Genomic DNA, 13,800 nt, shown 5'->3' with positions numbered 1-13,800 from the left:
AGCCTGATGAACCAGCGGCCTCTGCCTCCTTGGACATTATTTCCCAGCAGTTAACCACACTCACTCAAGCGGTTCAAGACTTACAAGGAGGTTATCAGCAATTACAGATTCAATTTCAAGGCCTGAATGCAGTTGTCAACCCGGTTCCTGACGCGCCTGTAGCTCCTCCAGTTCCCCCTGATGCTGTACATACCACCTCTCCAGCCATCGAACCTAAGATGCCACTGCCTGAGCGTTTTTCTGGGGACAGAAAGAAGTTCCGTGCTTTCCTAAATGATTGTCGTCTGTTGTTCCTACTCAAGCCGCAGATGTATGCATCTGAACAAACCAAGGTGGGAGTGACAATCTCCTTGCTGTCCGGAGAACCAAAGACTTGGGCACACCGACTATTGGAAACCCGAAGTCCCCTATTAAGTGACTCCAATGCTTTCTTTGGTGCACTGGCTCAGCTCTATGATGATCCCAAGAGGTCTGCGACGGCTGAGGCCATGATCAGTACACTTCAGCAAGGCAAACGCCCAGTGGAGGATTATGTCACAGAGTTTCGTTCCTACGCCACCGATACAGAATGGAACGATAAGGCCTTAAGACATCAGTTCCGGTTGGGGTTGTGTGGGTCCTTGAAAGATGAGTTGGCTCGTGTGGGAATTCCTGAAACTTTGGAACAGCTCATCGATCTGACGATTCAAATTGATCGACGGTTGAGAGAGAGGCGTGCAGAAAGATCTCTTCTGGCTTCTCCTTCCTGGGTCCTTCCGAAAGCTACCTTGACTCCGCGACCTCGATCTCCCACTACTTCCATGGATCCCTCTGAGCCAATGCAGATTGGTCTTATCAGGTCTGCCATCTCAGCTGAGGAGAGGTCTCGAAGACGGCAACACAATTTGTGCCTATATTGTGGTCTTTTGGGTCATTTTCTAAAGGACTGTCCTACCCGACCCGCGGGTAAGCCTCATAGACAATCTTTTTCTGCTACATCGAAGGAAGTTCCTTTATTAACCGTTCCTATATCCTTACAGTGGTCCCTAGGTCATCTAGAGAATCAAGTCGCCATTGACTCTGGAGCCTGCGGCTGCTTTATTGATGCTTCGTTTGTCAAGACTTACAGAATTCCCACACGTCCTAAGCAACAGTCCCTCCTTGTAAGAACTGCAGATGGTTCACAGATATCCTCTGGACCAGTGACAATGGAGACGGAGCCACTTTCTGTGACTGTTGACACTAATCATATTGAGACTCTGTCTTTTGATGTTGTCGCTTCACCTCTGTTTCCATTAATCCTTGGGTTCCCGTGGTTAAAGTTGCACAATCCTACAATAAATTGGAACACTGGTGTAATGAAATTTCCCTCCGAGTCTTGTATTTTCCATACTATTTCCAGTAGCTCGGAAAACCAGTCTTTGGCCTTATGTTCCTTACAAGATTCCCGATTGGATTCCATTCCACCTTATCTGCAAGTTTTCCTCGATGTTTTCGATGCCAAGGGGGCAGATGTTCTTCCTCCCCACCGGATCTACGACTGCCCCATTGAGTTATTACCGGGAGCAGCTATTCCGTTTGGAAGAATTTACCCACTGTCTGAACCTGAACTCGATGTCTTGAAGAAATATATTGATGAGAACCTAGAAAAGGGGTTTATTCGTCCTTCTACATCACCTGCAGGAGCTGGTATCTTTTTTGTAGAGAAGAAGGACCATTCTCTACGACCTTGTATTGACTATAGACATTTAAATCAAATTACAATTAAAAACCGTTACCCACTTCCTCTTGTTCCAGAACTTTTTCAGAATCTTCGTGGAGCTAAGATTTTTTCAAAATTGGACTTACGAGGTGCGTATAACCTGGTCCGAATACGGGAAGGTGATGAATGGAAAACAGCCTTCCGCTCCCGTTATGGGCATTTTGAATATTTAGTGATGCCTTTCGGATTATGCAATGCACCAGCAACTTTCCAGCATTTTATTAATGATATCTTCAGAGACTTTTTGGACCAATTCCTTATCGTTTATCTAGATGATATACTAATTTTCTCTACATCCGAGGCAGAACACCAAGTTCATATGCAAAAGGTTTTCAAGCGGTTACGGCTCCATCACCTATTCGCAAAACTGGAAAAGTGTGAATTTCATAAATCCTCCATCGAATTTTTAGGATTTATAATTTCAACCGAGGGAGTCCAAATGGATCAAAGAAAGGTATCCGCCATTATTGATTGGCCTATTCCTTCTTCCCGAAAAGCAGTACAAAGCTTTATCGGGTTTGCCAATTTCTATAGGAAATTTATCCAAGGGTTTTCCAAGGTCATTTCACCTATTACAGATTTGACATGTACTTCCAGACCTTTCTCATGGACAACTCAAGCTCAAACGGCTTTTGACCACCTAAAGAAATTATTTGTCTCGGCACCAATTTTAAAACATGTCAATCCTGTTTTACCTTTCGTCCTTGAAGTTGATGCCTCTGAAATCGCTGTGGGGGCCATCTTGTCTCAAAGGGACATTGGTAAAGATTTTCTCCATCCAGTTGCCTTTTTCTCCAAGAAACTTACCTCTTCGGAGCAAAATTATGACGTTTCGGATAGAGAACTATTAGCTATTAAAGCAGCTTTTGAAGAATGGCGTCATCTTCTCGAGGGAGCAGCCCACCCTATTATTATTTTTTCCGATCACAGGAATCTAGAGTACCTTCGTACAGCCAAGCGCCTTAAACCTCGTCAAGCTAGGTGGGCTTTATTTTTCTCCCGCTTTAATTTTCACATCACCTACAGACCTGGATGTCAAAACAAAAAAGCTGACGCTCTGTCGAGGATGTTCTCTGAAGAAGAAAAGACTGACATTCCTGATACAATCTTACGACCACAAAATTTTTTTTTGCTTCAGAGTGAGTTAATTTCTAAGATTAAGGAGGTCTCTTCTTCTGTCCCACTCCCAGACGATTTACAAGCTCATGATGGTTTTTATTTTTTAAAGGACAAGATATTTATACCCGAGTCTCTTAGGCTGGAGACTCTACGAATGGTCCATGATCATCCTTTGGCTGGGCATATGGGAGTTTCTAAGACTTTGGATCTTGCTAGGAGATTTTTTCATTGGCCTCGCATGGCTAAGGACTGCAAAACTTATGTTTCTTCATGTGAAACCTGTGCCCGCTCCAAAGACTCTCGTACTAAGCCCTTGGGTTTGTTACATCCTTTACCCATACCCTCTAGACTTTGGGGATCTATTTCAATAGACTTCATCGTTGATCTGCCACCTTCTCAAGGTTTTAACACTATTTTCGTTGTAGTAGATCGTCTCTCTAAAATGGCCCATTTCATTCCATTGTCTGGGACACCTTCTGCCGCTTATACAGCCGAAGTTTTCATTAAAGAAATAATTCGTCTTCATGGGGTTCCTGATGAAATTGTGTCTGATCGGGGGGTTCAATTTACATCCAAATTTTGGAGAGCTCTTTGTGACTCATTAAAGATTAAATTGGCTTTTTCTACCGCTTTTCATCCTCAGTCTAATGGTCAGACGGAAAGAACAAACCAAACCTTAGAACAATACCTTCGTTGTTTTTCGTCTTTTTTACAAGACAATTGGAGCAAGCTTTTACCTTTAGCTGAATTTTCATACAATAATGCTTGTCATTCTTCTACCAAACAGACTCCATTTTTTGCTAATTTTGGTTGTCACCCACATATCCTCCCTAACTTTCCAAAAGAGATTCAAGTGCCTGCTGTACAAGATCGTCTTTTATTCATCTCTAAGAATGTTCTAGTTATCCAACAAGCTATGACCCAAGCTCAAAGAAATTTCAAGGTGTTTGCTGATCGTAAGCGGAGAAGGGATCCAGAGTTTCGTGTTGGAGACTTAGTATGGCTCTCTACCCGCCATATCAAACTTCCTTGTCCTTCTAAGAAGTTGGGACAAAGGTTTTTGGGTCCGTTTCCCGTTGTCCAACAGATAAATGAAGTAGCCTTCAAACTCAAGCTACCTACTTCCTACAAGATACATCCAGTATTTCATTCGGCTTTGTTAAAACCTGTAGTCAAGAACTCTTTTCCAGGCAGAATTTCTGATCCTCCTGCTCCGGTGTCCGTTGAGGGTGTCGATGAATTCGAAGTAGAAGCCATTTTGGATTCAAGAATCAACAGGGGTCGCCTGCAATATCTTGTCAAATGGAAAGGATATCCTCCCGAAGAAAATTCTTGGGAGCCTATGGCCAATATTCATGCCTCACGTCTCACGAGGCTGTTTCATCGTAACCATCCAGATAGACCAGCACCTTCACGCGTCCGGAGGTCGCGTGTTGGGGGAGGGCAATGTCAGCTCCGTGTGCTCCGTGGCGCGTGTCCGCACGGGCGCGCGGCAGCGCCAGCGTAGATATGCGCCGGCGCGGTCGCGCGGCCGGAACGATGCCGCACATGGGCGCGCGTCTGGGCGTGCGTTACGCGCAGGCGCGCGACTAAACGCGCGTCATGCGCGGGCGCGCGACTAGGCGGGCGCGCGACTAGGCGCGCGCGCACGGGGGCGCGAGATTACGCACGACGCGTATTGACGCACGCCGCGTATTGACGCTGCGCGCATGCTCCCTGCGGATTTAAGGACGCCCAGGCCTAACACACTTTGCGAAGTGATCTTTTGCCTGCAAATTGACACTAAGCGTTCCTGAATCCTCCTGACTGCTCTTCTGACTTCTGATTTTGGCTCGGCTTCTGGTTATTCTTCTGATCATCCCCTGGCTTGTTTTCGGACTCTGATTTCTCGGTTTGACCTCGGCTTGTTTCACGACTACCCCTGCTTCATAGTGCCTGTTTGCGTTACTACTGTACAAAGACTGTTGTTACCGGCTTTCTCATCAACGGCACTACTGCTATTCTTCAGCTGGGCCTGTTACTGTCTCCACATCCGGTGTTCAGGTCCAGTGGGAAGCGCAGGAGAGGCTACTAATCATCAGACTACCGTGATACATGATAATGGGTCTGTATGTGAGTGTATAGATAGGTCAGTATGGGTCTGTATGTGAGTGGATAGATAGGTCAGTATGGGTCTGTATGTGAGTGTATAGATAGGTCAGTATGGGTCTGTATGTGAGTAGATAGATAGGTCAGTATGGGTCTGTATGTGAGTGGATAGATAGGTCAGTATGGGTCTGTATGTGAGTGGATAGATAGGTCAGTATGGGTCTGTATGTGAGTGTATAGATAGGTCAGTGTGGGTCTGTATGTGAGTGTATAGATAGGTCAGTATGGGTCTGTATGTGAGTGTATAGATAGGTCAGTATGGGTCTGTATGTGAGTGGATAGATAGGTCAGGGTGGGTCTGTATGTGAGTGGATAGATAGGTCAGTGTGGGTCTGTATGTGAGTGGATAGATAGGTCAGGGTGGGTCTGTATGTGAGTGGATAGATAGGTCAGTATGGGTCTGTATGTGAGTGGATAGATAGGTCAGTATGGGTCTGTATGTGAGTGGATAGATAGGTCAGTATGGGTCTGTATGTGAGTGGATAGATAGGTCAGTGTGGGTCTGTATGTGAGTGGATAGATAGGTCAGTGTGGGTCTGTATGTGAGTGTATAGATAGGTCAGTATGGGTCTGTATGTGAGTGGATAGATAGGTCAGTATGGGTCTGTATGTGAGTGTATAGATAGGTCAGTGTGGGTCTGTATGTGAGTGTATAGATAGGTCAGTATGGGTCTGTATGTGAGTGGATAGATAGGTCAGTATGGGTCTGTATGTGTGCGTTGGAGTTTGCTTAAATTAGTTGACCTTGATGGTCTTTTTTCAACCTAACTATAATACATATATATAGCTATGACAATAGCGTACAGCCAAAAAAAAAGTGTTAAGGCTACAACACCAAACAACTGCACCACACACCCCCGTTAAAAAAATTATTCAGAGATGCCCAAGCATGTGCAGCATGACCCAATCCTCCCCCCTCCTGCCCACTAGTGCCCTCCCTCCCCACTCTAAGGTAGGAGATTTTTATACTATCTAAGGAAGCAGAGGGGGGCACAGACCGTGGGGTCTGCTTTCTCTATAGCAGTGATCCCCAACCAGTGGCTCGTGAGCAATATGTTGCTCTCTAACCCTTTGGATGTTGCTCCCAGAGGCCTTATAGCAGGTGCTTATTTTTTAAATATTTGATTGGAGGCAAGTTTTAGTTTCATAAAAACCAGATGTACTGCCAAACAGAGCTCCTGTAGGCTGCCCGTCTATATAGGGGCAACCAAATAACCAATAACAATCCTTATTTGGCACCCCCAGGAACGTGTTTTATGCTTGTTTTGCTCCCCAACTCTTTTTACATTTGAATGTGGCTCAGGGGTAAAAAAGGTTGGGGATCCCTGCTCTATAGTTACGAGAAATATAGGTGAAAGGGTGACTGATACCGGGGAAATGCTGAAAGCACCCGAATCGATCCCATTAGGATCCTATTGTCTGTAAAATCCTCCTACTATGGGTTGTGTATATGCGTTTGCCTCCCACTGGGCTGCAGGGAAGTCTCCAGTTCAGCACCGGACAGCTCCATCTTCCCTTCTCCCTGCCATAGTCTGACTGGGGGAGCTGTCCCTGCACAGCCCAAGGAGCCAGTGCTATAAAACCGATAGGAGCCTGGAGGGAGGGGGTTCCAAGTAGTTGTGGCTTTACTCTTGAAGCCCCCCATCACTTGGATAAAGAAGGCAATGGATGCCGATGTTGAGAAGGACAAGGGTAACTAGAGCTTATTCCATGGAGGGGAAGTAATCTGCTCGCTGCAAGGAGACATGTCTAATCCACCTGAAGAGCCCCATATTTATTTCCACTCACTGGATTGAGGCTGCAGGGATATACACTAACTGGAGGGGCCTAATGGTTATGACACCTGAGAAAGGGGCAAATGCCCCCAAACTGTTGTGTCCTCAAAAGAGACCTTCCTTGGGTTCAGCTGCTGTCTCATAGCGGGCGGTGAGGTCTGCACTTCTATCTGACCTGATAATGCTGCTCTGAGGTCTCCAGGGCAGATCTGGATTAAGACTAAACGGGGCGCTAAAAAAGGTTGTGCTTTTGTTTTGTTTGTTTATCCAAAACCTATTCTTTAATACACTGCTACCTAAATAAAATAATCAGGTTTTTAATAGAGAATCTGTCCACAATTTTCTTTTTTTATACTCAAAATTTAGACCTGGAATCCACCCACCACCACCAGCATCCAGTAGAATAGTGTATTTCCCCCCAATATCCAGTAGAATAGTGTATTTCCCCCCACCATCCAGTGGCAGAGGGTACTGCCCCCCACCATCCAGTGGCACCGTGTATTGCTTCTCCCCAGCACCCAGAGGCACAGTGTATTCCCCCCCAGCACCCAGAGGCACACTGTATCACCCCCCCTCAGCACCCAGTGGCACAGTGTATCCCCCCCAGCACCCAAAGACACAGTGTATCCCCCCCAGCACCCAGTGGCACAGTGTATCCCCCCCCAGCACCCAGCGTATCCCCCCCAGAACCCAGAGGCACAGTGTATCCACCTCCCAGCAACCAGAGGCACAGTGTATCCCCCCAGCACCCTGAGGCACAGTGTATCCCCCCCAGCACCCTGAGGCACAGTGTATCCCCCCCTCAGCACCCAGTGGCACAGTTTATCCCCCACCAGCACCTAGTGGCACAATCTATCCCCCCAGCACCCAGTGGCACAGTGTATCCCCCCCCAGCACCCAGCGTATCCCCCTCCAGAACCCAGAGGCACAGTGTATCCACCCCCCAGCAACCAGTGGCACAGTGTATCCACCCCCCCAGCACCCAGAGGCACAGTGTATCCCCCCCAGCACCCAGAGGCACAGTGTATCCCCCCCAGCACCCTGAGGCACAGTGTATCCCCCCCTCAGCACCCAGTGGCTCAGTGTGTCCCCCCCTCAGCACCCAGTGGCACAGTGTATCCCCCCCAGCACCCAGTGGCACAGTGTATCCCCCCTCAGCACCCAGTGGCACAGTGTATCCCCCCCTCAGCACCCTGAGGCACAGTGTATCCCCCCCTCAGCACCCAGTGGCACAGTGTATCCCCCCCCCAGCACCCAGTGGCACAGTGTATCCCCCCCAGCACCCAGAGGCACAGTGTATCCCCCACCAGCACGTAGTGGCACAATCTATCCCACCCACCATACAGTGGCACAGTGTATTGCCCCCCATCATCCAGTGGCACAGTGTATTGCCCTCCCCAGCACCAAGAGGCACAGTGTATCCCCCCTCAGCACCCAGTGGCACAGTGTATCCCCTCCCAGCACCCAGTGGCACAGTGTATCCCTCCCACCAGCACCCAGCGTATTCCCCCCAGCACCCAGTGGCACAGTGTATCCCCCCCCAGCACAGCACACCTAGCGAGCAGTGAATCCCATACAGCCCCAGCTCAGCACACAGTACCAGGTTGGCACACAGTACCCCAGCTCAGTGCAGGCTACAGTAGGAGTGGGCACAGCACACAGTACCAGGCTACAGTAGGAGTGGGCACAGCACACAGTACCAGGCTACAGAAGGATTGGGCACAGCACACAGTACATGGCTACAGCAGGAGTGGGCACAGCACACAGTACCAGGCTACAGCAGGAGTGGGCACAGCACACAGTACCAGGCTACAGCAGGGGTGGGCACAGCACACAGTACCAGGCTACATCAGGAGTGGGCACAGCACACAGTACCAGGCTACAGCAGGAGTGGGCACAGCACACAGTACCAGGCTACAGCAGGAGTGGGCACAGCACACAGTACCAGGGTACAGCAGGAGTGGGCACAGCACACAGTACCAGGCTACAGCAGGAGTGGGCACAGCACACAGAACCAGGCTACAGCAGGAGTGGGCACAGTACCAGGCTACAGCAGGAGTGGGCACAGCACACAGAACCAGGCTACAGCAGGAGTGGGCACAGTACCAGGCTACAGTAGGAGTGGGCACAGCACACAGTACCAGGCTACAGCAGGAGTGGGCACAGTACCAGGCTACAGCAGGAGTGGGCACAGCACACAGTACCAGGCTACAGCAGGAGTGGGCACAGCACACAGTACCAGGCTACAGCAGGAGTGGGCACAGTACCAGGCTACAGCAGGAGTGGGCACAGCACACAGTACCAGGCTACAGTAGGAGTGGGAACAGCACACAGTACCTGGCTACAACAGGAGTGGGCACAGCACACAGTACCAGGCTACAGCAGGAGTGGGCACAGTACCAGGGTACAGTAGGGGTGGGCACAGTACCAGGGTACAGTAGGGGTGGGCACAGTACCAGGGTACAGTAGGGGTGGGCACAGCACATAGGGGTGGGCACAGTACCAGGGTACAGTAGGGGTGGGCACAGTACCAGGGTACAGTAGGGGTGGGCACAGTACCAGGGTACAGTAGGGGTGGGCACAGTACCAGGGTGTACAGTAGGGGTGGGCACAGTACCAGGGTACAGTAGGGGTGGGCACAGTACCAGGGTACAGTAGGGGGGTGGGCACAGTACCAGGGTACAGTAGGGGTGGGCACAGTACCAGGGTACAGTAGGGGTGGGCACAGTACCAGGGTACAGTAGGGGGGTGGGCACAGTACCAGGGTACAGTAGGGGTGGGCACAGTACCAGGGTACAGTAGGGGTGGGCACAGTACCAGGGTACAGTAGGAGTGGGCACAGTACCAGGGTACAGTAGGGGTGGGCACAATACCAGGGTAAAGTAGGAGTGGGCACAGTACCAGGGTACAGTAGGAGTGGGCACAGTATCAGGGTACAGTAGGGGTGGGCACAGTACCAGAGTACAGTAGGGGTGGGCACAGTACCGGTGTACAGTAGGGGTGGGCACAGTACCAGGGTACAGTAGGGGTGGGCACAGTACCAGGGTACAGTAGGGGTGGGCACAGTACCAGGGTACAGTAGGGGTGGGCACAGTACCAGGGTACAGTAGGGGTGGGCACAGTACCAGGGTACAGTAGGGGTGGGCACAATACCAGGGTAAAGTAGGAGTGGGCACAGTACCAGGGTACAGTAGGAGTGGGCACAGTATCAGGGTACAGTAGGGGTGGGCACAGTACCAGGGTACAGTAGGGGTGGGCACAGTACCGGTGTACAGTAGGGGTGGGCACAGTACCGGTGTACAGTAGGGGTGGGCACAGTACCGGGGTACAGTAGGGGTGGGCACAGTACCAGGGTACAGTAGGGGTGGGCACAGTACCAGAGTACAGTAGGGGTGGGCACAGTAACAGGGTACAGTAGGGGTGGGCACAGTACCAGAGTACAGTAGGGGTGGGCACAGTACCAGGGTACAGTAGGGGTGGGCACAGTACCAGGGTACAGTAGGGGTGGGCACAGTACCAGGGTACAGTAGGGGTGGGCACAGTACCAGGGTACAGTAGGGGTGGGCACAGAACCAGGGTACAGTAGGGGTGGGCACAGTACCGGTGTACAGTAGGGGTGGGCACAGTACCAGGGTACAGTAGGAGTGGGCACAGTATCAGGGTACAGTAGGGGTGGGCACAGTACCAGAGTACAGTAGGGGTGGGCACAGTACCGGTGTACAGTAGGGGTGGGCACAGTACCAGGGTACAGTAGGGGTGGGCACAGTACCAGGGTACAGTAGGAGTGGGCACAGTACCAGGGTACAGTAGGGGTGGGCACAGCACATAGGGGTGGGCACAGTACCAGGGTACAGTAGGAGTGGGCACAGTACCAGGGTACAGTAGGGGTGGGCACAGTACCAGGGTACAGTAGGGGTGGGCACAGTACCAGGGTACAGTAGGGGTGGGCACAGTACCAGGGTACAGTAGGAGTGGGCACAGTACCAGGGTACAGTAGGAGTGGGCACAGTACCAGGGTACAGTAGGGGTGGGCACAGCACATATGGGTGGGCACAGTACCAGGGTACAGTAGGGGTGGGCACAGTACCAGGGTACAGTAGGAGTGGGCACAGTACCAGGGTACAGTAGGAGTGGGCACAGTACCAGGGTACAGTAGGAGTGGGCACAGTACCAGGGTACAGTAGGGGTGGGCACAGTACCAGGGTACAGTAGGAGTGGGCACAGTACCAGGGTACAGTAGGAGTGGGCACAGTACCAGGGTACAGTAGGAGTGGGCACAGTACAAGGGTACAGTAGGAGTGGGCACAGTACCAGGGTACAGTAGGGGTGGGCACAGTACCAGGGTACAGTAGGAGTGGGCACAGTACCAGGGTACAGTAGGGGTGGGCACAGTACCAGGGTACAGTAGGAGTGGGCACAGTACCAGGGTACAGTAGGGGTGGGCACAGTACCAGGGTACAGTAGGGGTGGGCACAGCACATAGGGGTGGGCACAGTACCAGGGTACAGTAGGGGTGGGCACAGTACCAGGGTACAGTAGGGGTGGGCACAGTACCAGGGTACAGTAGGGGTGGGCACAGTACCAGGTTACAGTAGGAGTGGGCACAGTACCAGGGTACAGTAGGGGTGGGCACAGTACCAGGGTACAGTAGGAGTGGGCACAGTACCAGGGTACAGTAGGGGTGGGCACAGTACCAGGTTACAGTAGGGGTGGGCACAGTACCAGGGTACAGTAGGGGTGGGCACAGTACCAGGTTACAGTAGGGGTGGGCACAGTACCAGGGTACAGTAGGGGTGGGCACAGTACCAGGTTACAGTAGGGGTGGGCACAGCACATAGGGGTGGGCACAGTACCAGGGTACAGTAGGGGTGGGCACAGTACCAGGGTACAGTAGGGGTGGGCACAGTACTAGGGTACAGTAGGGGTGGGCACATACCAGGTTACAGTAGGGGTGGGCACAGCACATAGGGGTGGGCACATACCAGGGCCCGGGGTGCAGGCTGCCATTTCCCAGAGCAGCGGTCCCCACTCCCGTACCTAGCGCTCAATAACAGGTAAATCCTCCTCAGGGCGGTCACATGGTGGGGTCACATGATCGTGATGTAATCAAGGTCCTTTCGGAGGAGAGGAATTAGCTGCTGCCGAGTTACGAGTGATGCGATGCGATCGGATCCGTCATCCAATCGCATCGCATTCTCCCCCGAATTCCACTCTGATTTTACCGTTGCAGCCGGGAGGATCGGGCTCCTGTAACCGGGCGGGCCCTGGGCAAGTGCCTGGGGCGGGTATCGGGCTGGGTGCCACCGCGGCTGCAGGAGGATCATGGCTTGTAGCGTCTCCCTCTCGGCTTGGCTGCTTTGTGTGGGGCTGGTCGCTGCCTCTCGCCGAGACAGCCTGGAAGGGCGCACAGCCGCTCACCCACAGCAGCACTTCCCAGGCAGGTATCCCATCTACAGCAGCCCTAGCAACCCGCAGCATTCCGCTTTATGGATTCAAACTACAGAGAGTGCCCCCCTGGCACAGACCCTGGCACAGGATTTACCCAAACATGTGGCTTCCTTTCTGTACAAGGGGGCTGCTGGGGAGCTGAAGGCAGCCTTGTGTTCCCAGAGCTATGAGCTGAGCAGCCTGCCAGGGGCATCTCCTGGGCACCCCACCTTGCTCAGGGCTGTGGATATTCTTCTTCATGGCACCAACTTTTTAAACATGATGTTACAAAGCAATAAGTCCAGAGAGCACAACTGGGAGAGAGACGTGGAGTGGTATTACGCCTTGATAAAAAGTATCCTAGAAGGGGAACCCGCCATATTCAGGTCGGCCGTCGCCTTCAACGTGGAGCCCTCGTCCCACGTCCCTCAGGTGTTCCTCCGAGCCACCCGAGAGGAAGGCAAGATACATCTTCAAGATCTGTCAGCGTCGGCCCATGGCCCGGGCAATGCCACGTGGGAACACGACTGGCTTCACACCTTCAAACACAGGTCGAGGCCCCACCTGCACAAGAGGCTTCTGCACGGTGCTAAAACTTTCGACGACGGTTGGAAGAAAGGGAATAGCTACGTTACGGACAGGAGTCACGTTAAATGGTCCTCGCCCTATTTGGAGTGCGAAAATGGGAAATACCGCCCTCACTGGCTACTCAGCCTCTCGGCTGCGTTTTATGGTCTAAAGCCGAACCTTGTCCGAGAATTCAGGTAGGAAGACATTTTTCTGACGCCGAGGACTTAACTGCCTGCTGCTTTGTGCATCTATGCCCAGGGAATAGTCACACACTGCTCACAACACATGCTCAGGCAGGGGAATGGGTAATAGCTAATTCACTTATTACTACCAGCTTCCGCTAGAGCTGCACATTCAAAGGATAAAGGTCTTCATGGGAGTAATTATTTAGTATCCCTTATCCGGAAACCCATTATCCAGAAAGCTCCAAATTACGGAAAGCCAGTCTCCCATAGATTCCATTTTAATCAAATAATTCAGAATTTTGAAACTGATTTCCTTTTCTCTGTAATAATAAAACAGTACCTTGTACTTGATCCCAACTAAGATATAATTACCCCTTATTGGGGGCAGAACAGCCCTATTGGGTTTATTTAATGGTTAAATGATTCCCTTTTCTCTGTAATAATAAAACAGTACCTGTACTTGATCCCAACTAAGATATAATTACCCCTTATTGGGGGCAGAACAGCCCTATTGGGTTTATTTAATGGTTAAATGATTCCCTTTTCTCTGTAATAATAAAACAGTACCTGTACTTGATCCCAACTAAGATATAATTAATCCTTATTGGATGCAAAACAATCCTACTGGGTTTAAATAATGGTTTATTGATTTTTTAGTAGACTTAAGGTATGGAGATCCAAATTACAGAAAGACCCCTTATCCGGAATACCCTTTGTCCACAGCATTCTGGATAACGGGTCCTATACCTGTGCAACCCTTTCCCCTCGTTAGGTTATGTTACGAGTCACTGGGGCACTTGGCATAGCCAAGGTTCCGTGTATACGTTCATCCTTT

At 50.9% G+C, this 13,800-nt stretch overlaps 1 protein-coding gene across 1 annotated transcript in view; it reads left to right on the top strand.

Moving 5' to 3' along the window:
- Positions 1-11,883: 11,883 nt before the first annotated feature.
- gpr158 (G protein-coupled receptor 158) overlaps positions 11,884-13,800 on the top strand; it is a 142,008-nt gene continuing 140,091 nt past the window's right edge. The window contains exon 1 of the mRNA XM_002933144.5: positions 11,884-12,974. Coding sequence (XP_002933190.2) covers positions 12,106-12,974 — 869 coding nt within the window. The 5' untranslated portion in view covers positions 11,884-12,105. The remainder of the gene's footprint in view (positions 12,975-13,800) is intronic.

This window comes from Xenopus tropicalis, chromosome 6, assembly GCF_000004195.4.
Source record: "Xenopus tropicalis strain Nigerian chromosome 6, UCB_Xtro_10.0, whole genome shotgun sequence".
Classification (NCBI taxonomy): domain Eukaryota; kingdom Metazoa; phylum Chordata; class Amphibia; order Anura; family Pipidae; genus Xenopus; species Xenopus tropicalis.
This window is presented reverse-complemented; position numbering and strand designations above follow the sequence as displayed.